The 24,312-nt window shown below is 39.4% G+C and overlaps 1 protein-coding gene across 1 annotated transcript in view; it reads left to right on the top strand.

Annotated features, from left to right (window-relative positions):
- Positions 1-22,773, top strand: part of stxbp5a (syntaxin binding protein 5a (tomosyn)) — a 164,426-nt gene extending 141,653 nt beyond the window's left edge. Inside the window, 6 exon segments of the mRNA XM_052011174.1 lie at positions 131-436; positions 439-499; positions 11,133-11,298; positions 14,499-14,610; positions 17,249-17,469; positions 20,203-22,773. Of these exon segments, the coding sequence (XP_051867134.1) occupies positions 131-436; positions 439-499; positions 11,133-11,298; positions 14,499-14,610; positions 17,249-17,469; positions 20,203-20,244 (908 nt within the window). The 3' untranslated portion in view covers positions 20,245-22,773.
- Positions 22,774-24,312: the final 1,539 nt, after the last annotated feature.

Genomic DNA, 24,312 nt, shown 5'->3' on the forward strand with positions numbered 1-24,312 from the left:
TCATATAGCTTGTTGTGTATGTTTAATGGAAGAGATGTAGCTAGTCTCTAACTACAGATAACAGTTCTATTGTGTACTTTGCAGACTTTGTGACAATACAATTTGATAGTGCATTTTATATCTTATACAGGGACTATCTTGAGACTAAAAGGAGCAATTTTGCGAATGGCATTCTTGGACACCACAGGAAGCCTCATTCATCCAGCACATGAACCTTGGAAAGAACCAAATGTACAGGAGGAGAAAGATGAGAAAGATAAATGTAGGAAACTGAGACCTGTATCTGTCTCCCCCTCATCCTCTCAGGAGATAAGTGAAACCCAATATGCAGTGATATGTTCAGAAAAGCAGGCAAAGGTTATCTCACTGCCATCCCAAAACTGTGTTTATAAACACAACATAACTGAAACATCATTTGTCTTTCGTGCTGATATTGTGGACTGAATGGGAGCATCTGCCTTGCATGCTTCTGTGCCAATGGACATATCATGACGTTCAGGTAATTGAAATTGTGCTCATGGGCTAATAAACTGATTGTAACTGGGGTGCTTCACGGTAATCCACAATGTACAAATTAAGATGTTTTGAAAGGCTATTGAAAGCTTTGTTCAATGGCTTTTTGTTGAGAAGAATTAGTAGGTGTTACTAATTGATTTGAGAGGTTTTAAAGAAAATATAAATTTGAGCATGATTCAGCTCTGTTCATTTGCAATACTCTTAGTTCCTCAGTTAGCGGTTGTGGCTTCAAGCTCTACTCCAGTTCCTCAAGTGCACAATCACGTGCTGGGGTTCTGCATTGCTAGAGGTGACATTCTTGAATGATAATGTGAATGATACTGTGTGTCTTGTTAATCCACAACGATTGCTCAAATAACCTCAAAAAGATTACGTTTGTGGGAGTTTGCTATAAATCGGTCAGTCACCTCAATTAGTGAAAAGCACTGCAACAGATTTTAAATTACTTAACTAGCATGTGATGATTGAGGTACTTTATAAATTCAGCTATTTTTCCTCAGTGCGCAAATGAATGATCCCAGTGTCCTCAGGAGACGTGAATTATTCTCAAACTCTTGCTGCTCCCAATTTTTTTTTATACAAGAAATTACAACATGGAAGGGTGTCTTCCATTGTGCTGTGATGGTACACGGTTTCAGCTGCAGCTGTTGGCTAAAAACTATAAATTCTAAAACCAGTGTCTCAGTGTTCCATAGTTTTCCTTTTTACTTCTAAACTAACTTTCCAGGAACTTTTCAGTGTTTGTCTTCTAAATATTGAAGCTAGGGTAAAAGAAAAGAAAAACTAGGTTGAATTTAAAAAAAGCTGTAGACTCTCTGCTTCTATACAGTCGAAACTCTACTGTGTTTAGTCAAAAACCTCCGCTCTGCATTTACAACACATTCTCCCTTATGTGTATAATGGTAACGTACTTAAGTAAAGTACTTGATATGATTTCCTATCAGCATCCTACTCTTCCAAACACCTGTCTTCCCATTTCTAGCAGGGTATAGATCAATGCCAGGTGGGGTCCTCCTCTTCTCATTCTTCCTGCTCCAAGTTCCATCTCCTAACACTTCGGTAACTTCACTGCCATCTGCCAGTCTGGTGCTGCCCTGCACCCCATGCAGTGAATTGCCTGGTTGCCAATGTGGCCGTGCTACTTGTGTTGATTGAGAAGCTCAAATCTTATTTTGAAGTACCCAATAGTTTAACATAGTTAACATAGATCTTTGTTCATTTGTCTTTATTTTACAGTTGTGAATTATTTTGGTTTCAGATTTTGAGAAGCATAAACAGAGCAAGTTGTACTGAAATGATGAACTAATGAACAGGTTGTCACTAAAAATCGTGTAAAAGCTGATAAATAATTGGTATAATCTGATTTTTAAAAAAAACACAAATGCAGAGCAGTGTTTGTCCTAGTACATATTGTTCAATTTATAAGGCAATGCTGCCAGAATTCTGTTAATAGTTTAAGTGTAATGATCCAAATTCCTTTATGGTGAGATTGCCTCTCACTGTTTTTAATCTCTTCTTTCCCGTGGATGCACTCCGAAGTACTAGGTAGGATGTATCAGAATTAGTTTTATTATCACTGATTTAGATAACGTAAAATTTATTGTTTTGCGGCAGCAGTACAATGCAAAGACATAAAATTACTTTAAATGACAAGACCAAATAGTGTGGAAAAAAGCAAATAACAAGGTTGTGTTCATGAGATCGTTCAGAAGTCTGATGGCAGAGGGGAAGAAGCTGTTCCTGAACCATTGAGTGTGGGTCTTCAGGCTCCTGTACCTCTTTCCCAATGGTAGTAACGAGAAGAGGGCATGTCCTGGGTGGTGCGGGTCTTTAGTGATGGATGCCACCTTCTTGAGGCACCGCCCTCTTAAAGATGTGGGGAGGGTTGTGCCCGTGATGGAGCTGGTCGAGTCTACAACCCTCTGCCGCCTCTTGCAATCCTGTGCATTGGATCCTCCATACCAGGCTGTAATGTAACCAGTCAGAATGCTATCCACCATACATCTATAAAAATTTGTAAGAGTCTTTGGTGACATACAGAATCTCCTCAAACTCCTAACGCAGTAGAACCGCTGGTATGGCCTTCTTCATTTAGAGATAAGACGAGATTTCTTGTACATCGATACACACAGTGAAATGTATCTTTGCATAGATAGGTGTGTGAGTTTTGTAGCAATGGTGTGAGGTGGGGGGAACATTGTCTGCAATGTGTCATTTTGAGAAAAGGCAATCTAGAGTTTGATGATACCTATAAATGGAACATTGGATTTAATTTGTTATGTTATTCTTGAATATGGGTTTACCGCTGTGCTGGAAGGGCCTGAGAGTGTTAGAGGAGTGATGGTTCAGAAGTTGCAAGCAATGGTAGGGTATGGAGAACCACAAGAGCCCTGGGGTATATCAGAACTAAGGGACCTTGGAATGTATTGAGGGTAGGAAAGATGCTGAATAAGTCTGTATTCGTAACCACCCTTCATTTTGCCTTTACGGTATTGTGAATTACAAAGTTGATCTGCAAGGCTTTCTTTCCCTGTTGTCAATTTACTTTCATGCAGTGCAAAAATATTTTGTATTAAGTAACTTCTTACAAAACAAAAAGACAATGCTGAAAACACTGTGGAACTCTTAGAGTATAGAATGAATAGATGAGTGAAATAGTCAACTTCACTGCAGTTTAAAAAACAAAATCCCTGTTACAGATTGTTCTGATATGGTGATACAGCATTAGTTGAGTAGCAAAAAACAAAATGCTGGAGGAATTCGGTGGGTCAGGCAGCACCTGAGGAAAATGGACAGTGGATGTTTCAGGTCGAGACCCTTCCCCAAAACGTCAACTGTCCATTTCCCTCCATGCATTATGCTCGACCTGCTGAGTTCCTCCAGCATTTTGTTTTTTTGCTCCAGATTCCAGCATCTGCAGACTCTTTTGTCTCTGTCTCAATTGAGTAGCAGCTGTTACAAGGGAGCTCTACACAGAGCCCACAGTTTTCTTTCCTAATCAAAGCTGTTTTACTGCTTTTTTTTCAAGACTTTGAGCATCATAATTAAATCAGGTCTTTTGAATGACTGTGCCTCATCAGGCAGTGATTGAGGTCACATTGATAAAGTCCATGTCGACAAAGAAGAAAGCCCCCTTTAAACACTGTAAACCATATATGGCCAACTGATTTATTTTGGCCAAGATCTTCGATCAAGACTGCTGATGCATGCTAAAGATGCATGTCATGAACATGCCATCTGTTACAGGTAATGTGATGTTTATAATGTGCATCTGGTGCAGGTAGAATAGCTGATATGGCTAATGTGTACAGTAATGTACAGTACAGTGTACTGTGGTACAGTGAATCTGATGTATGAGTGTATCTTGCAGTGTATCTGGTAAAGATTTGCATATTGGAAAATATTGTACAGTGGATCTGGTCCAGGCAATCTTTGTGAAGTACAATGAATCTAATGCATGTATTTATAGTTCAGCAAATCTAATTCAAGAAATATGTAAACATTACAGTGGATCTCATGCAGGTCCAATGGATCTAGTACAAGTAATGCTTAAATTGCACAGTAAAATCTGGTACAGGTAATGTGCATATATAGCACAAATAATCTGGTACAAGTAATGTATATAGCATTGTAGATCTGATGCAAGCAATGTCTATAGGGCAGTGTATCTGTGGTACATAATGTGTCTAAAGTATAGTGAGTCTGGTCCAGTGAAATTATATAGGTAGGAAATGTGTTAATAGTATACCCCATATGGTATATTTATTTTGGAAGAGTTGTGGACACTTCAGTTGTGATCTTCCAAAATTCCCTAGACGCTGATAAGATATCAGTGGAATGGAAAGCTGCAAATCTAGCAACCCTATTCGAGAAAGGATGGAGACTAAATGTAGAAAACTGTAGGCCATTTAGCCTGATGTCTGTCATTGGGAAATGCTAGAATCCATTATTAAAGAAATAGTAGGAATTTAGAAAATTGTGATACAAAGAGAGTCAATGTAATTTATGACTGAGACAAATGCATTAGAGTTCTTTAAGGACATTCGCGTGGTGGTGCAGCAGTTAATGCCCCAGCCTGACAATTCCAGGGATCTGGGTTCAACCCTGACCTGGGGTGCTGTCTGTTCTCCCCATGGCCATCTAGTGACCATCAGATGGTCCAGTTTCCTCCCACATCCAAAAGACATGCTGGTAGCTTAATTGGCCACTGTAAATTACCCTCAGTGAAGGTAAGTATCAGAAAGAACCAATGGGAGTCGATGGGCATGTGAGATAGAATAAGTTGCAAGGCTGCAGGGGAAAAGGGAAGGGAATGAGACTGATGGTAATTGATGTGGAATAAATGGACTGATTGGCTTCCTTCTGTACCTTAATAAGTAACTAATCAATAATTGTTGGTAATATATCAGCATGGTCAGAGTGGCTAACAAAAAAACTGGATCAGTATAAGTGGAATATTTCAGGTAGGTAATCTGTAACTAGTGCTGGAAGGATCAATGCTGGAGCCTCAGCCATTTGCAATTAATATTAATGATTTGGATGAAGGAGCCAAATTTTATAGGAATACAAAATAGGTGAGAAAGAAACTGGTGAAATGGGGGCAGGGTCAGCAAAGCGATAAAGGTAAGTTAAGGAGATGGGTGAAAATTTGGTAGATGGTGTAATAATGTAATGAAATTTAAAGTTAACCACTTTCTAAAGAATAGAAAATCAGCATATCCTTTAAAAGGAGTGAGAGTACGTAATATTGCAGTAAAAGAGGGTTCTGGGTATCCTCGTCCATGAAGCACAAAGTTAGGCCAATACAGCAGGTAATTAGGAAAGAAAATGAAATGTTAACGATTATTGCAGAGCAAAGGCTTGCTACAACTGTGCAGGGCAATGGTGAGACATCTCATTTACTCGTTATTTAAGAAAAAGTGTGTGTGCAATGAGAACAGTTCAGAGAATGTCAGGTTGAATCCAGGTATGAAGGGTTGTTTTGTGAGGAACAATTAAACTGTTTGGACCTATAGTTATTGGTGTTTAGAAGAATGAGCAGTGGTTTAATTGAAACCCATGAGATTCTTACGGAATTTGAAAAAGTAGAAGCTGAGATGATGTTTCACCTTGTAGGGGTATCTATGACGTGGGGGGGGGGGCATAATTTCAGTGGTAGCCTATTTAAGATGAAGAGGAATTTTTTATCTCGTATCTTTGGAATTCTCTGTCCCAGAGAGCTGTGGAGGCTGAACCATTTAATATATTCAAAGCTTAGATGGATGATTTATGACGTACAGGGGAGTGTTTAAGGTTATGGGCAGTAGACAACAATGTGGACCTGAGGCCAAGATGTTACAGAATGGTTCAACAGGCTCAATGGGCCATATGACTTATTAGTACTCTTGATTTCTGAACGGTTCATGAACCCATGAACATTACCTCATTATTCCTGTTTTGTACTATTTATTTATTTTTGTAACTTATGGTAATTTTTTATGTCTTGCACTGTACTGCTGCTGCAAAACAACAAATTTCACAACATATGTCAGTGATAATAAACCTGATTCCGATACATCTGCTGCAGCTACTGTAAATATTCTTCAGCATATATGGTCAGGTAAAGTGAACATAGCACAGGGAAGGCTATGCCTATATGGTACATTGTGTACATGGGTAATCAGTGTGTATGTATATATTATCTCCTATGGGTAATTTGTACTGAGGACAATGGGTCTGGTATATGTAATATAGATATAGGTCATTGCAAATATAAAACAAGTTGGATCTGCTACAGTGTGCAAACTATTTGGTGTAGGTCATGTGTATGTGTGTAGTGTACAATGCGAGTACCACAGATGAAATGTATTTATATTTGTATAGAATATTGGGCACAATGATGTGCATATTCATAGAAATGCATGTTACAGAGGAAGTGATTTGGCAAATCATGCCATGCAGGCCAATGTGAACTACTTGGGTTATTCACTCTCTCCATTTGCTGTCCATTACCTCATAGGTTAAAACTCTCCAAGTGATCATCAGGATCCTTTTTTTTAAATGCCATGAACTTTAGTCTTTCCTTTTATTCACAGAGCCAATTTTTAATACAATATCACTTTCTCTTGTATCCCATGTGCATTTACTTTCCAGGTCTAGTCAAGCATCTTGCTGAAATCCATAAAACTACTTCGTGGGTTGGTCCTCCTTATTAAATCCCCTCAAAAATGTGTTTGTTAATCAGAGATGGCCTTTCCTTTACAAAATCGTGCTGATTAACCTGTGCTCTTCTAAATACTGATTTCTGTTGTACTTATTTTTTTTCCATTAATTTTCCCAACACCATTGCTGGGATAGCTGACTTTTGGTTTATCACTTTTTAACCAACGGCACCACGATAGCAATCTTCCAGTCCCCTAACATGATTCTTATAGTCCAAGAATATTGGCCACACCTTATCGTAGCCAAGAGTAGTGGCAACACCTTATCTGTTTGTAATGTACTGTACTATGCTGCTGCTGCTGCTGCAAAAAGCTACGTTTCATGGCATTTATATCCTGGGTATGTATGCCTGTGACAATAACACTTGAACTTGAGCTCGAACTTGAACACACTGTTTCCATCCTTGCTTTCTTTAAGAACCTGGGATACATTTTTATCTGGGCCTGGTGACTTATCCTCTTTTATGATTCTCGTCCTATTAATTTGTTCTTTCCATGTGTTTATCACGTGTTATACCTGACGTTCTTCCTTAATATCTGTATCATACATTTTTTCCACAAAGACGTATAAAATAGTAATTTGGAACTTGATGCACTGAGTCTTCCTTCGCATACTACTTTGCTTTGTTACCTTATTTTCTTTCACGTATTTATAGAGCATCAATTTTTTTATACAACATCTTTGCCTTCCTAGTTCCTTTTTTATTTTCACTTATGCACCTCCAGTAGGCTTTCTACAGTACTGAACTCTTGGTATTTGTCATAATCTTTTTTTAACCTTATCGTATCCTGTGTATTCCCTGATATCCATTATGGGTGTCTACATTGAGATTTCCAACTTGATCTTATTGGGGACACCCGCCATCTCTTCCCACTGCTTTGAAACTTATTTACGTTCACATAGTTCCTTCCATTCCATTTTTGATAAGTCATATCTCAGCCTTGTATAACAGAGCAGTCCCATTCCCTTCTTCCGTATGATAACATCAGCAACTTGCATGCCCATCTACTCCCGTTGATTTGTTTTTGTAACTCATCTACACTTAGGGTAATTTACAATAGACAGTGAACCTAACCGCATATGATTAGTATGTGGGATGAAACTGGAGCCCTGGGGGAAACCCACATGGTCGCAGGGAGAATGTGCAGACTCCATATAGGCAGCACCCAAGGTCAGGACTAAATCTGGTTCCTGGGAGCTGTGAGGCAGCAGTGCCAATTGCCAGGCCACTTGCCCACTTTTGCTCTTTGTCTTTTAACAATGCTAGATCAAACTGAATTATGATGTCTGCCTCTAAGATGCTTTCCCCTTGCCAACCTCTTCATTTGCAGGTGTGTTCTCTAAAATTAAGTTCAGTACCACCCCTCTGTCCTGTTGGGCTTGTTATGTACAGATTTTTTTAAAAAGTACTCTTAGATATGTTTCAAGAATTCTGCGTATTCTTTACCTTCTAACACTGTTATTGTCCCAGCCACTGTTAAGACAGTTGAAATGCCCTATTATTTCATGCCTTAGTGTGAAGTGCAAAAATAACTGGCCAAAATATTAGCTCTCCTTTCTCCCTGTATATATCTGTGGGCTTGTAACACACTCCTAGCAAATTGTTATCCCTTTCTTTGTTCCTATTTCAACCCATATTATTTTTGTTGATCTTTTCAGCAAATCATTCCCCTTCGGATGTAATTGTTTCCTTAATCCATGATGCTGTAACCCTTCCCATTTTCCCCCTCTATCTTCTCTGGAAAATCTTCCAGTGAGGAACATTGAGGCTGCCAATCCTGTTTGGAATTAAGCAACAATCAATTTGTGCAGGAACTCAGTGGATCAGGTTGAAATCCTGCATCAGGATTGAGAGTAAAGAGGGAAGATGGCCAGTATAGGCAAAAAAGAGGGGGGAGCATTGAGACGGGGGCAGTAGTTGATTGGTGGACTGAGGAGGGGGTCGATAATTCCTTTTGCTCCACAGATGCTACTTAACCCACTGAATCTTCCAGCAGATTGTTTATTGTTCCAGATTCCAGCATCTCCTGTTCAGCTTTTAAGTCATGTTTCAAAAAAGCCTAAACATATTGCAATAGGTTCATCTATATCATTGGTTCACCAGCTTTATTTCCTAGACTCGTGCTGATATGTGATCAAGCACTGCCAACTTCTGACCTGCTGGGATTTTCCAGTACTGTTTTATTTCAGATTTCCAGTAACTGCTGTGTTCTGTATCTCAGTTCCAGCACCCTTTTTTTTACGTCTTCCTTTTTGTTTTCCCCCTCTGTTTTCACCTCTTCCAGACAGGTGCTGTGAAAGCAAGTCTCTCTCAGCCAACACCAGTCTGTCATCTATTTTCTTGTGATCACCATGCTGTCACAGACATTCCCTGTATTTATTTATTTTTTGCACCATTCTCCCTTTTACTGCAACTTAAAAAAGTCTGTTTTCTAACTTTTCCTAGTTATAAGAAAAGTCATTGAAATGACACATTAATTTTTCTTTCCCTGCAGACGTAACTGATCTGTTAAATATTTTCGGCATTGTGTTTTTATTTCAAACTTTTTCCTTTACCCAGTCTTTGTTTCCTTTGCCTTCCAAACTTATTTATTGAATCCCTATTTTCTGCATCCACTTTTGCCTCTTTCCTTTCAGAAACTGCTGTCAGGTTCTCGCCTCCTCTCCCCAACAGCACTACCAAACCTCTCAGCCAGGATATTGGTCCAGCTCCAACTGCAACCCAATCACTTTGTACAGATCCAGCGCTTTCACAGCCAGACTCGGTGCTCAGGATTCAAAAGCCCTCTCTCTCGCTCCATACGACCATTTTTAGACTAATGCTGCATGGCATCAGTCGTCATGATCAGCGAGGTCCTGCTTTTTAATCTCATTCCTGTACTCTACCTGCAGGGCTTTATTCTCTGTCCTAGCCCATGACCTCTGACTGTTCACCCATCCTTCTCTGTCTTGTGCACTTCCTCAGTTACCTCCTTGATCCTGACACTATGGAGGCAACATCTAAAATCACATCTTAGGCTATTGAATCTCCTAACCACGTAGATCTTCATTTCTTTCCACCACCATCCTGTAAACCAAATTTCACATGGTGCCACAGATGTAATTCCAGCTGGAATCCCTTGCTGAACCAAAACTTTCCTCCAAAGTAAGAGATGAATAGTGTTCCCGATCCTGATGTAGATTGGCTGACCACTTTGCAGAGCATCTCTCACTCTGCAAGGGTAATCCTCAATTCTTGATTGCCTGGCACTTCAGTTCTCCATCAACTCTGACCTTTGTATTTGTTCTCTTACACTGTTCCAGCACAGCCCACTGTAAGCTCATAGAACAGCATTTCATCTTCCTACTGGACATATTACAGCCATCAGGACTCAACATTGAATCGAACAGTTTTAGATAACCAGTCTTTCCATTTTGTATCAGAATTGCCTTTTCTGATGAAAGATCAACCTGTAGCATTAGCTCAGTTTTTTCTCCCTTTACAGATGCTGCCTGACCTGGGTATTTTCAGCATTCTCTTTTATTTCAGATTTCCCAACAACTGCAGCAGTCTGCACTTCACAATTCCAGCATTGTTCTTTTTCCTTCCCTCACTCTCCTCTATCCTCGTTCATCTCCTGTTCACAATTTCTGCAGATTATTTACAATTGATAAGCTTTTACCATTTTCTTTTCAGTCAGCAGCATCGCTAGCATTGTGGTCTCTCTTGGTTTCCATCCTGTTGCAGATGTTCCCTTTATTCTCTCCACCCCTCCCCCTTCTCAACAACTTAAAACATGATCAATTTCCAACTTTCCCTAGTCCTGATGAAAGGTTGATGACCTGAAGCATTAACTTTGCCTCTCTCTCTCCACAGATGTTGCCTGGCTTATTGACTCTTTCAGTAATATGTTTTTATTTTAGATTTGCAGCATCATCAATTTCTCTTGTCTTTCAGTCACTTCTCACGTGGTAATCAGTCTCACTGTAGTGACTTGGGGTCCAAAATTAAATCATGTACTCTTCTGATTGACAACACTTCCTGCACATGTATTTGTCCTCAACGAGGGAGGTTGCTTTATATCACAGTGCATTGAACTTGCGTTGAGTAGACAGAGGAGTCCAGCTGTCCTCCTCTTATATAAGAAATAAAATTCCTAACGTTCAATACTCCAGCAAAACTGAACTTATCTGTTTTTTAAGATAAAACTTCAGTGGTTCTCTTCTCCCAGTTTTCTTAATTTAACATACTGCCCTAACTTAGAAAGTCAAATCTGTGGAGCAGGTATGTGTACATTGTATAATGTAACTGCATTATAATGTAATTGCTTGTTGTGGTATATCTGGTCCAGGCAAATGTTTATTACATTATGTTTCTTATGCAGGTAATAGCATTCTTATATTCTGAACCAAAATATTTTGATTTTCTTTTGAAGCTTGCCAAGTCTTAGGCCACTACTGGATGTCAATTATTTGCCACTGACCGATATGCGAATAGCTCGTACCTTCTGTTTCACCAATAACGGGCAAGCTCTTTATCTGGTTTCCCCCACTGAGATCCAACGCATCACCTACAGTCAGGGAACATGTGAGAATTTACAGGTAAGAATCATTGAAGTTCGTTATAATGTTTAAACACTGAAAACTATCTTTACATTAGAATGCTCATATCACTCGTGTCTTAATTTGTGTGCCATTGTATCACATGGATCAGAGACGTACTAAACAGTCCCTTTTGCTGTGATATTAATCAACTGCGCACACAGAGAGACATGCACACACAGTGTCATTCACAAATCACTTAATTTGCTTGTGGATTTATACCATTTGTCCCTGAGGCACCATGTTTTCTGAAGAATACAAAGCAAAAGGATGCACATGCATATTATAGTGTGAGGGTAGGTATTTCAGAAATAAGAGCCTTCTCATAAAACATGCAAATGAGCAGCTCACAAATCTCCCATATCCCAATCCTTGGTAAAGTGGACCTGCATAAGCAAGCATTTGAGGTGCCTACTGTTGATTTTCTGTGAGGCAATGTTCCCAGAGCTTTGCATTCCCCTTGCTCTGGCCTCGACGTTGGTAGCTATGTAGGCCCCAACTTCTGAGGTTTTTTGAATAAACCTATTGAACCATCAAGCTTTAGTATACTCCTTGAAACCCATCCCTTGACCAAATTTCATTGTTTTCAGTTATCAGTGTTTTCGGCTGATAATCTTCCAACTCAGTATGTTTTGCTGAGCTATCAACAACAATGTGCATTTTTCATTAGTAAACATCTCAAGGGACTTATTCAGAATATTGCTTAAAAAGGAATGTACATACCCACCAAAACGGGTGACCCAAAGCTTGGTCAGAGAGCTGGCTTTTAAGGAGTGTGTTAAGTGAGCATTGAGGAGCAATCCCAGAGTGTAACACCTCAACAGCTGAAGATACGGAGTAATTAAAATCTGGAATGCAAGAAAAAAAATTGGAGAAGCCCCAACATCTCACTAGTTTTTGGAGTTGAAGGATGATAGGGAGACAAGAGCCAGTGATAGAATTTAAAAAAAGACCAGGAAACTAATGATAGTCATTTGAGAGGGGGATGATGGGTATATGGGATGGTGCAATATAGATTCAAGCAGCAAAGTTTTAGATAAATTCAAGGATGGAAGGTGGAGGTCAGCATGTAGTCTTGAGGTAATGAAGACACAGATGAGTGTTTCAGTGGCAAATGAACTGAGGCAGGGATAGGGTTGGGTGTTTTTTGGGAGGTGGATATTGGCAATCTTGGTGCACCTACGTGCTCAGGAGTTTATTCTGGGGTGAAATGTGAGCTAAGTGAAGGACTATGCCATTGGTCTTCCCAATATTTTATTGGAGGAGATTTCAAGTTATCCATTAATGGAACTCAGTCAAGCAATCTCAGACACCTCATAAATGTAGGTTGCTATTATTACATTCAGTCTAGCAAGTGAAGTGGGTCATAGAGCTCTCAGCCTATAGAGACTTGTACCAATTTCATGCTTCAGACATTACTATGGAAGTCTGGTTTAACTGGCATCAATTCTTGTTTGTAATGGTCTCCTAGAATCCTGATTTTTTTTTTCTAATACTACAGAGAGCTATACTGAAGAGAGAGTCCTTATGACTACAGTGCGCTTTGCAACTTTACGCCTGTTAAGTTTAGGAATAAAAATTAGACTTTTCATTCCAGGGTCTCAGGAATTGGTAATGTCCTATCAGTCAGGATCATAACTCAGAAAAAAATGATCGCCATCAGGTGATCTCCCACCATGTTGATGTAATGTAACTGCTTTTCGGTCAGATGTGTCAATTAATCTCGTCTTCTAAGATATTTAAACGGGAGTGCTTTTCCACCATTTTTATTTTCCTGAGTTGTGCTTTCAGTCCTAGGACTGTTTTTGTTAACAATGGCTGATGTTATCTAGGATCATGGCTTCCTCAAAGCACCTTTGACTTACAGGTCCACACTTGACCTCCACACAGTACAAGCATCATTGAATACCATAGATCCTTCCCATAGTACACACCCTAACTACCAGATGCAATGAATAGAAAAAACAAAAAGTTGGAAATACTCAGTGGGGTCAGGCGGTGTCTGCGGAGAGAGCAACAAAGTTAAAGTTTCAGGTTGATGACCCTTTGTAAGAAGAAGGGTCATCAATCTGAAGCAGATGAATCGGGTCAAGGCAGATAGAATTCCAGCTAAAGATCTTTAAAACATTATTATTGGCTGAAATTAAGGGCTCCCATTCAAGTCTTCCTAGCAAACTCTTCTAATCTTCTAATGACATTCAGGTTTTCTATCTTGAGTCACACTAATTATATTTAGGAATGGTAAAAACCTCACACTGTTCTAATGGTATCCAGGGCACATCAAACCTTAGTGGAGTAAAAGAGTTCAATGACAGTCCTTAAATCAGAATAAGATTTATTATCACTGACGTATGATGGCAAATTTGTTGTCTTGCGGCAGCAGTGCAAAGACTTGAAAAAAAATCTATAAATTACAAAAAGAAATAAATAGTCCAAAAAAAGGAATAATGAGGTAGTGTTCATTGGTTCGTTGATCGTTTAGAAATCTGATGGCAGAGGGGAAGAAACTGTTCCTGAATCATTGAGTTTGGATCTTAAGACTCCCTGATGGTAGTAAACAAGAAGAGGGCATGTCCTGGATGGTGAGGGTCCTTAATGATGGATGCTGCCTTCTTGAGGCACCACCTCTTGAAGATGTCCTCGATGGTGGGAAGGGCTGTGCCCCTGATGGAGCTGGCTGAACTTATAACCTTCTGCAGCCTCTTGCGATCCTGTGCATTCCAGACCTAGCATTGCATTAATGGTGATTAGGAACAGTCCAAACCTCACAATACAGTAATGGTGTACAAGGACAGTCTAATTCTCACACTGCATTTATAGTGTTCTCTGTTCAGTTGAAGCCTTGCATAGCATTAACTTGTTTTCATGGGGCTTGGTCCAAGTCTTGTGTGGCTGTAATAATGTTCAGGGATTTCATCTGAACTCTGTGCATTAATTGGGTTCAGACAGCTCAATGGTGCATATTCCACTGTAAATGGTAAAGGCTTACCTTAGTATAGGACTCACTTAGATTTGGTAGGATCGTGCACTTTGCTATTGTGGCAGGTCTGAATGCCAGAATCTTTTCACCAACAAGGTAAAAGCTCAATAATGACAACAGTTAGAAACGTAACATTTTATCTATGCTGCAGGTCCTTGTCTTTTGTTTAAAAAAACATGAAAGGGTATTTCCAAATATATTACCTTTTATTTTCTTCCAGGAAATGCTGGGAGAGCTGTTTACTCCTGTGGAAACACCAGAAGCTCCAAACAGGGGGTTCTTTAAAGGGTTGTTTGGTGGTGGTGCCCAGTCACTGGACAGGGAAGAACTTTGTAAGTACAATGGCATAATGATGAAACCAGTAGTGCACAAAACTGTTAGTGCTTGGGTGTGTGCTGCCAAATGGATTGTCTAAGGCTCCAGTGATTTCCTTGCTTTCAAGCAGGGAAAAATGGTAAGTAAATTACCTGTTCCCAGATGGCATCTGTACGTTTTATAGCAGAGAACCAGGAAGAAACAAAGTGAAAGAGGTCAGTGCCATTAACATTGTGTAAAATCAGCTTCCTTTGTGATTTGTGAACGTCAGTCAGCTGAGCATAAGGCTTGGTTTTTTGCAGCTGCAGGGCCTGCAACGGAGATCAAGTGGAGGGAAAGAAAATGCAGACATTGTGAGAACAGGAAAGCTTATTAGGGTACAGCTGTATGTCTGAGTGCACATAGGATTGTAGTGATAGGAAAGGAAGGGGGTTGGTCTGATGTAAAGCTATAAGAAATGGGAGCAGGTGTAGCCATACAGCCCCTTAAGCCTGCTCTGCCATTCAATAACATCATGGCTGATTTGATTTTGGTGTCAACTTCACCTTCCTCCCTGATCCCTCTATAGCCTAAAAACGTGACCATCTCAGCTTTGAATATACCTAACAACTTGGCTGGTGTGGAGAGTTCCAAAGGTTCACGACCCACAGAGAAGAACTTCTTCTATCCTCATCTTAAATGGATGTCACATTCTGAAATGCTCTAGATCTAGAATACCACCACTAGGAGGTTATCTTCACTGCATCCATTTTGCCAAACATCTATAGAATCTTACATGCTTCAATACTATCACCTCTCATTTTTCTCAACTCCAATGACTGTAGACCTAACCTCCTTAATTCTTCCTCATAAGATACCCTTTCATATCTAGGGGCCATTCTCTAAACTGCCTCCACTGCAAGTCTCTCCCTCAAGAAAACCGCAACGATCTGCAGTTCTCCAGGTGTGGTATTCCCAAAGGCCCATTAAGTCATAGCAAGACTTTCCTACTTCTATAGTCCATCCCTGTTTGACTCTATATCCCTATCACAATTTGCTTGACCATTTTTTTTGACCGTCAACAAAATTGGCCACACCGCACTGGATCCCTTCATCTTGGTCATTAATATAAATTGTAAATAACTGAGGTGCCAACACTGATCTGTGTGATACCACATTCATTAGGGCTTCCCAACCTGAAATTGGTCCATTTATCCCAACAACGTTTCCAGTTAGTTAGTCAATCCTCTATCTGTGTCAATGCCAAGAGCTCCTGCCTTATGCGGTAACCTTTCATGTGGTACTTCATCAAATTCTTTTTGGAAAGCCAAATACATTGCATCTACTGGTTCCTCTGTATCCACCCTGTTAATATGAACCTCAAGTAAAAGATCTATGATTAGCACAGAGGAATAAGGATATAATGAGGAAAAGAAAAGGGAAAATTATTGAGATAATCAGGGTGGGATAAAATATGTGTGAGTGCTTCTGATTTAGCAGCTTTTTCTTTCCCTTTTGACCACATATTTAGTATAATTCATTGAATAAATATACAGAAAAAGGGCAATACTTTCACAGACAGCACTCGATGTAAAGATTAGGATAATAAGAGAAAGGAAGATGAAATGTTTATGAGCAGACTTTCAAAGAAGAAGTGATTCAGAAAAGTTTAGTGCTCTAGGAAGTGTGTTCCAGGGAATAGACAATAACCACTTGATTGCTCTGAAGCAAAATGAAAGGAAATGTAAGCACAAAAGTTTGAAGAACTTATGTTTATATGGAGCCAATCACAATCTCCATGGATCCCAAAGCATTCCATAGCCAGTGAAGTATTGCAGAGGTTCAAGCACTGTAGATGAGTAGAGAGAATGTACAGGACTGGGGGAGGTGGCAGAGGCCACTAAGTCATGGATGGTCCTCTACTGGTGAACTAGGATAGAATGAGGATGGCTAAGGTCATGTGTCCAAAGGACTGATCTCAGGCATGTGCAAAAGTGAATGATTAATTAATCCCATTGGGAACACTAGCAATACCTTGAGAGCACATTGTCACCAAAACTTAGAATGTGTGTTGCTTATGAATAATGTGGATGTTGTATTGGTTCAAAGCATTGAAATAGGAATATTGCTAGTTTATCTTTGAGCCATGAACTTGATTATGTTGCAGATTAATGGAACTTGTGCTGTTTTCCCCATCATCTACTTGGCTAGGAGGTTTGTTTAGTAGTAGCAACATAATTTCCAATGTGTAGGCATCCATAGCTCAAGCTTTTAATTTGATATAGCACATTCCCTCATTCAGTATATCCCGTTGGATGGCTGGTCTATCATCTGGAAATTTTGCCTTGTTTGAGTGATGCATTGATTTTAAGGCCAGAATTCAGACAAGAAAGACAATCACATGATATAGATCACACATCCTGAATTGGAGCCTCATGGTATTAGTAGTAGACATTGGAAATAGAAACCATTTTATTCCCCAGCACTCGCAGCAGCAACATAGTTGGTAGAAAGAAATCTCTTTCTTTGCTAAATTGGTATACTCAATGTATGTTTTGTATTATTTTAAAATTTAATTTCTGAACATTGCCATTTTCAAAACCCATATACTTCACTTGACCTCGGGATCACATCGATTTTTCTCTTCTAAATAGTGTATATTTTCTCCCACACCAGTTGGTGAGTCTGCAGCAGGGAAAGCCTCGAGGAGCTTGGCCCAGCACATTCCAGGGACTGGTGGAATTGAGGGGGTCAAAGGAGCAGCATCTGGTGTTGCAGGGGAGCTGGCTCGGGCCAGGATAGCACTTGATGAAAGAGGGCAGAAACTGAGTGAGCTGGAAGAGCGAACGGCGGCCTTGTTATACAGTGCCGATACTTTCTCTAAACATGCTCATGAGGTAAGGTCTCCTTATTAGTAGCAAGAGTCTCTTGTTATCTCTTGATTCAAGTTTTTCCTAAGTTTGCAAATGCAGCTTCTTGGAGTCACTGCACTTCAAAAGTACTTCACTGTCTCTCATGCTCTGGGGCATTCTGAGGTTATGGTTAATGCCAGCTAAGTGCAAATACTTTTTCTCATTCACTAGGAACTACTGGCCTTTTCCATCATGTCATCTATTTTTCACCCCTGTCACCACAAGAAAATTGGTTGAATATTAAATACTTCAATGACATAAGACCTATCTCATCACTTATGTGAAATACTTATTTTGTTCTCCTGTTATATCTTGCATGATGTAAATTGTGCTGTGAAAATCCATCACTTGTCAGAATAGGTTTCTTTCTCTTCTCAAGGTGAACTTTACTATCCACTTAAATCTCTATCTAAAATCTCTTCTAATCATAAATTCATCAATAAGAATAACTGACCTTGACTTTGCCATACCAAGTGCCAAGTGGGAACCTCCCATTAGTGTCCCTTTCGATCTCAGCCATGAAGTCTGTTGTTTCCCTGGACTCATGCATTTAAAAATGGTCTTAATAACACAGCATCTTTCAGGATCCTGGACATCTTAATCACTTAACAGCTAATGAAATACTGCTTGTAATATAGTCACAGATATTTTGAGGAAATGCAGTGGCCAATTTGCAAACAATCCAGCAATGTAATAATGACCATATAATATCTCTATTCTAAGGTATTTTAAAATTCAGTGGATACAAAAATTCTGACCAGCACTCATTTCAGTTTGATCAGTTGGTAATGCACTCACCTCAGAGTTGCTGTGTCCAACTCTGCTCCAAGTCTTGGCTGTGTAATCGTGGTCCAAACTTCAGAACAGAGGACATGTTACATTGAAGGAAGTGCCATCCCCCTGATGCAACAATAAACATGGCCCCATTTGCTTTCTCTGGTGCGATGTACTATAGCTAAGGAAATATTTGGTGTTGAGATGCATTTTTTAATATTTGGTATAAATCAAATTCTTGTCTGCCCTCAGATGAATATTATGATCCATAAAGGTCGCACCACCGGTCAATAATATGGTCAAAAAGACGTGCAGTCTGCTTTGCTTTGCTTTGCTCTGCTCTGCTCTGCTCTGCTCTGCTCTGCTCTGCTCTGCTCTGCTCTGCTCTGCTCTGCTCTGCTCTGCTCTGCTCTGCTCTGCTCTGCTCTGCTTTGCTTTGCTCATGGAGTCGTTGAATATAAGAGCAGGAAGGTTCTGCTGGAACCATAAATAACACCAGTAAGATAAATGTATAAATACACTGTGGAGTTCTGGTTGTTACTTAAGAAAAAAAGATGGGATTGCATTGGAGATTTAGGATGATAGTGCCACGAGACTGAAACGTTATGAGGAAAGATCGGATAAGTGGTGTTATTACCTTTGGAACAGTAGAAGCTAAGAAGAGACTTAACTGAGGTGTCTTAAATAGAGCCATTTGAAAGAATCATTTTCTCTAAGGAGGGGAGTCAATAACAGGGGCATGGATTTAAAGTAATTGGTTGAAAGTTCAGAGGGGAGATAAGGAAAAGATTTTTCACCCGGGGAAAGTAGCAATCTGGAACGTGTTGCCTAAAAGGGTGGTAGAAGTAGAAACACTCATCACAAGTACTCAGATTTGTACTTAAAGAGCCGTGACCTACAAAGCAGAGGACCTAATGCTGAAAGTGGGATTAAACTGGATTGCTTTTTTTGACCAGCATGGGCATTATGGGTCTGATGGTGACCACTCCAGTCATGAATATTCTGTTGTTTTAGTTTGTATGGGATTAGGAATTGTAGGAGATTAGGAAATCCTGGCCAGTGTTTATCCCTCCATGAATTTTACTAAAGCAGATGATTTGCTGCATTCGTTTCTCCATTATAGCCCCATTTCACAATGTGATTGATTACCTATAAAACGCTTAGAACCTCAAGCTATAAAAGTCAGTAGAAATGCATAATTATTTTTCCCAGATCCCTGATAACTCCCCATGCCACCACTGTGTGCTCAACCATACTTGTAACAAAATGCCAAAACTTTCTCAGATGTCAGGATCCCTTCATGCTGCTAAACTCGTTCAAGTTCAAACTCCCACCTCAACCTCATTAAAACCTTGCAATCCCATCTCAGTGCTTTTGAATTATAGTCATCCCACAAACAATTACAAAACCCAAATCTTTCGCTTCCTGTTTCTATTAATGAGATTTAGTCTTTTGTTGCATCGATTTCATGGGAAGAGGTCAAATAGGTTCCCAGCATTTACTGTCTCTATCAGTAATCATGCTTTGCTGTTGTTTAGTTTTATATAGGAACATTCCCAGAACTATTTAGTTCCAACTCATTGAGAGACCAAAGAATGAGCTATTGCGAGGCACTAAACGGGTATTATGTTTCATCTGAGATCATGAACAAATTTATTTTTGAGAGAAGGTATCAATTTTTTGTCATAAATTTTATATTCTGCTTCCCACCTACAGTTGTCCTTGAGAATTGCAAGGAATAATTGTAAAGCATTACGGAATGTAAGGAAAAACGAGGAAGAAATGATAAAGGGCACAGGAAGCTATTCATTTTACGGTTCTACAGCTGATTTAAAATCATGGTCAAAAGAAAATATGTTTGCCTCGTCTTTAACTTAGATGATTGAGAGTCTCAGAATGTAGAAGTCTGTTCCTGAAGTAGTGTTTTTTGTGTTTCCTTTTCAGATGATGTTAAAGTGCAAAGATAAGAAGTGGTACCAGTTCTGAACACCTTGATCCAACATTACTTAAATACTTCAGCTGGAAGGAGGTTATCCATAGATGATTCTCCCTCTTCATTTATTTCTGCAGGACAGGAGGTTCATCTTTGAGTATTGCTGTTTCCTAGCACAACTCATAAACTCTTTCCCTCGGTCATATTGCTTTAAACTGAGGAGGAAACTGAAAACTTGCAACATGAAGGTGTTTTCTACTGTAGCTGTGGGTTGGTGCACAGTGTGGGACCTGAGCAGGGAACAAGGGGCAGTGCTGGGTTTTATGTGTTATTTCACACGCCAAATGTTTTGTGCTATTGTCTCTGGCAGTGTTTCACCCATAAAACTATAAATGTAATACTGCATTCACTCCAGATGCCAGCAAATGCAAAACAAGAGGATAAATACGTGTAGCAAAGTATTGCATTGAGAATCCAAACAATGATTTATTTCTGGTTCAAGAAATTAATTTGCACATTTTTAGTTTGTGTACTGAGCTAGTTGGGTGATAATGATTTTCAGTTTGTGTCCAACTCTGATCAGAAAATGCTCGTTTGTGTCTGATATTAATTAGATAATGGTGTGTGTCCACTGGCTGGATGCAGTGAGTTTGGATGATGTTGTTTTGTGGTCAGTGCTGATTGGTTGATGCTGGTTTGTGTCTGGCAATAATGAATGATGTCATTTTCTGTCTAATACTGGTTGAATGAATAATATTTTGGGGTCTAGATTTGTCTTAGTTGATAATTTTAGTTGATTATGGATTCATTTCATGCAGATGTTGCCTGTGTGGTTACTCATGCAAAAAGCATTTTGTAATTAGATTTTATTATTTACCCCCACTGACTATAGATAATTGTCAATAATGCAAATCATTTGAGCTACAGTAACAACTGTTTTTAAAATAAATTAACCGTCACTGGTTTGGAGTCACATGATGATTATACAAAAAAACTTCAAATCTCAATAATAGTATTATGGTGTCAGATGAAATGTACACTATTTATTGTTCTAACTCCCAGCCTAGTTCACCAGATCTCGCTGTATGAATTGATGCTGTTTGGTAGTCTTACATCTGTAGGATAGTTTGGAGAACCATGGAAGTATTTTTCTCCCCTTGTTCTTCAAGGAATAAATTCCAGACGACAACAAACTACTTTCCTGCAGAACTATAGTTGAAACCAAAGGGAAGGAGATGACGTGTTGACATTGTTTATGGAATGGGAGGAAGAGCTGGACTGAGCTGACTGAGAGTTGATGGCAAATTAGGCTGCAGTAGAACATTGTTTCCTTTTGAAAAGTACTTAGTGCCACTGTAGACGTGGAATATCCAACACAGATAGAATTTGAACATATTTTTATGAAGTAAGGTCAGCTGCCAACATGGGCTGGTTCTGATTCCTGTTCATAGTCACTGTACATTATTGGTGTATTGTCACATTCCATGTTGCAGTACATGAGATGATATTTAGTGCAATACTTTGGGAATGCCCATATTTGAAGATTAAATGGAATGTACCTGAAGGGGTTGGTTATAACTGTGTTTCTCCTTTGTTTTTGTACATTTTTACATGTTCACCTCCTCCAGTCACTTTGCTTCAGATGCAGTGTGTGTGTGATGTCTGCAGCCTTTCTCCTTCATGATCATTGCACATATTCAACTTGGGTCTTGTGAGGGAAATTGAAGGCTGAGAAAGAAAGATGCTGGCTTCCACAGAAACAGCTCTTCATTTAATAATGAAATCTGGACTCGATATAGTTGGAGTCCCACTGTCATAAGTGCCCACACAGTAGAACTATTCCTCACAAACCTCAGCAGCCACAGAGTCCAGATCAACGCAGCAAATCACTATGCTTTTAAAATGTAGGCTATTAGAAGTTCACAGGAGTTTGTTTCATGATGAAATTCTAATCTGCAGTCAATATAAAATGTTGATTGCCAAGAGCATGGTTGCCTTCAAGACAGAAATGTTTACTTGTGTTATAATTTGTTGCCATGCTTTTCATGTTCAGATTTTTTGGGGTTTATTTTATGTCATTTATATTCCCTTTTGTTTACAGTGTATGTGTTTTTTTCCTGTGTTTTAGGTATCTCATTGAAATCTGGAGCACCTCTTTTAAAGTGGCTGCTGCCTGGATTGTCCCCTCTTCCCTGATTATGATGGCACAATGCTCCTAACAAGGGGAGTTGTACATGTGCAAGGGTCTTTATCCTCTTGATTAGCATTTCAGGATTTCTTTAATGAAACAAATTTCTTTTCAGCATATTTGAAAATATATAAATATGAAGTATATGTGTTGAGAAATATATTTCCTTAAACATGTTTTCAGTGTAGGGTCTGTACTTCATTTCCCTGATCTTTTGATGGAAGTGCACGAAATTTACTGCTGTTTGTGTGTTACCCGTGATGTGCATCAAGTCTGAGTGTTCTGTTAAATTAAAAGCTAATGAAGTTGAATTTGCTGAGTACTTCTGCCAAATTGTAATGTTTTTTCCTGAAAATTGTTTTTCTAAAAAAAAATTAAAATATCCAATCTAGCTGACAAATCTGAAAGCGTTTGTTTCCAAAGCACTTGATTTGTAGTGTATGGTACAGCCACTAGCACAGATGTGGCTTTGTAGTTCCATTACCCTTAAACCATCTTCTCTCCCCCCACCAATCTTCCTTTTCCTTTAAAGTGGATCATGCCTTGAACTTGTCTGTCTTTGTTCTTCAGATGCAGTTTGCACTGCCTCAACCCATTCCTTAGAGTCTTGAGATTCTACACCAACTGGAATCATTGCAATCCTTCTAATGGCTTTTTTTTTTGTAAAAGTTTGTTTTACAATTAGGAGGCTTGCAAGATCACTCAAAAGACACTGCAGTGTATGCTGGGCTGGTGTCATGTGTAGACCAAACAAATGGAGATTTAGAGTTTGAACAACTTGGGTTTTACAATTCATTGTTTATGATGGCCTTCAATAAACAGAATAATGGGAGCAGTACAAGCCATTCAGCTGTTCCTACCTGCTTTATCATACATACTGTCATGGTTGATGGTGTATTTCAAAACCATATTTCCACTCTTTCCCTATAACCCTGGATGTCCGTTGCGTCCAGAAATGTATCTATCTCCTTAAAAATACCCAGTGACCTGGCCTCTACGGCCCACTGCAGTAAAGGATTCCACAGGTTCACCACCCTCTGATTGAAGTAACTTCTCTTAGCCCTAAATACACAACTAGAAAATAGGTGCAGGAGTTGACTACCTGGATCCTCATGTCAGATCCACCGTGCAGTATGATCATGGCTGATTTCCCCTACACTTCGAGTCCTCTGCCACTTCCACATAGCCCTCAATTCCCTTATATTTTGGAAATTTATATTCCTTCTCTTTGAATGTCTTAACCAGTATTTTGAGATTGTGGCCCCCAAGATGTTGAGGGAAATATCCTCTTTGCATTCAGTCTCTCTAATAGCTCTGTCAGAATTCTACCAATTTTATTTATTCCTCTCTCACACTTAATTACTATTATTAAAACAACAACACACTTTTAATTCACCTTTATTTAGATGCTACATATTATAAATTTTACAGTGAACCAGGTAAGTTTAAAGGGAATATAGGGAACGGCATCTGTATGTTTAAGGAATTGTGGGAATGGGCTCTTGGTGTATTTAAAGGACGTGTGAGAATAATGTACCTGTGTGCAGATGCTTAACCATTGAGATTTCCAAACCATGGGATAGCAGATTCACAGAGTAATTACTGTGAATTCTCAAAAATCTCATTCGTCAAAACACAATTTCCCTTCCAGAAACCCACATTAACTTTGTCTAATCCCATTGATATTTTCCAAGTGTCCTGTTACCTCGTCCTTTATAACAGTGGGGAAAATGCTAAAAGCTGATGTTAGGCTAACTATAAGATATCTTTATTAGTCATGTATACATCGAAACACACAGTGAAATACATCTTTTTTGCGTAGTGTGTTCTGGGGGCAGCCCGCAAGTGTCGCCATGCTTCTGGCGCCAACATAGCATGCCCACAACTTGCTAATCTGTTCGTCTTTGGAATATGGGAGGAAACCGGAGCACCC

The sequence above is a fragment of the Pristis pectinata genome, chromosome 3 (genome assembly GCF_009764475.1).
Source record: "Pristis pectinata isolate sPriPec2 chromosome 3, sPriPec2.1.pri, whole genome shotgun sequence".
NCBI lineage: Eukaryota > Metazoa > Chordata > Chondrichthyes > Rhinopristiformes > Pristidae > Pristis > Pristis pectinata.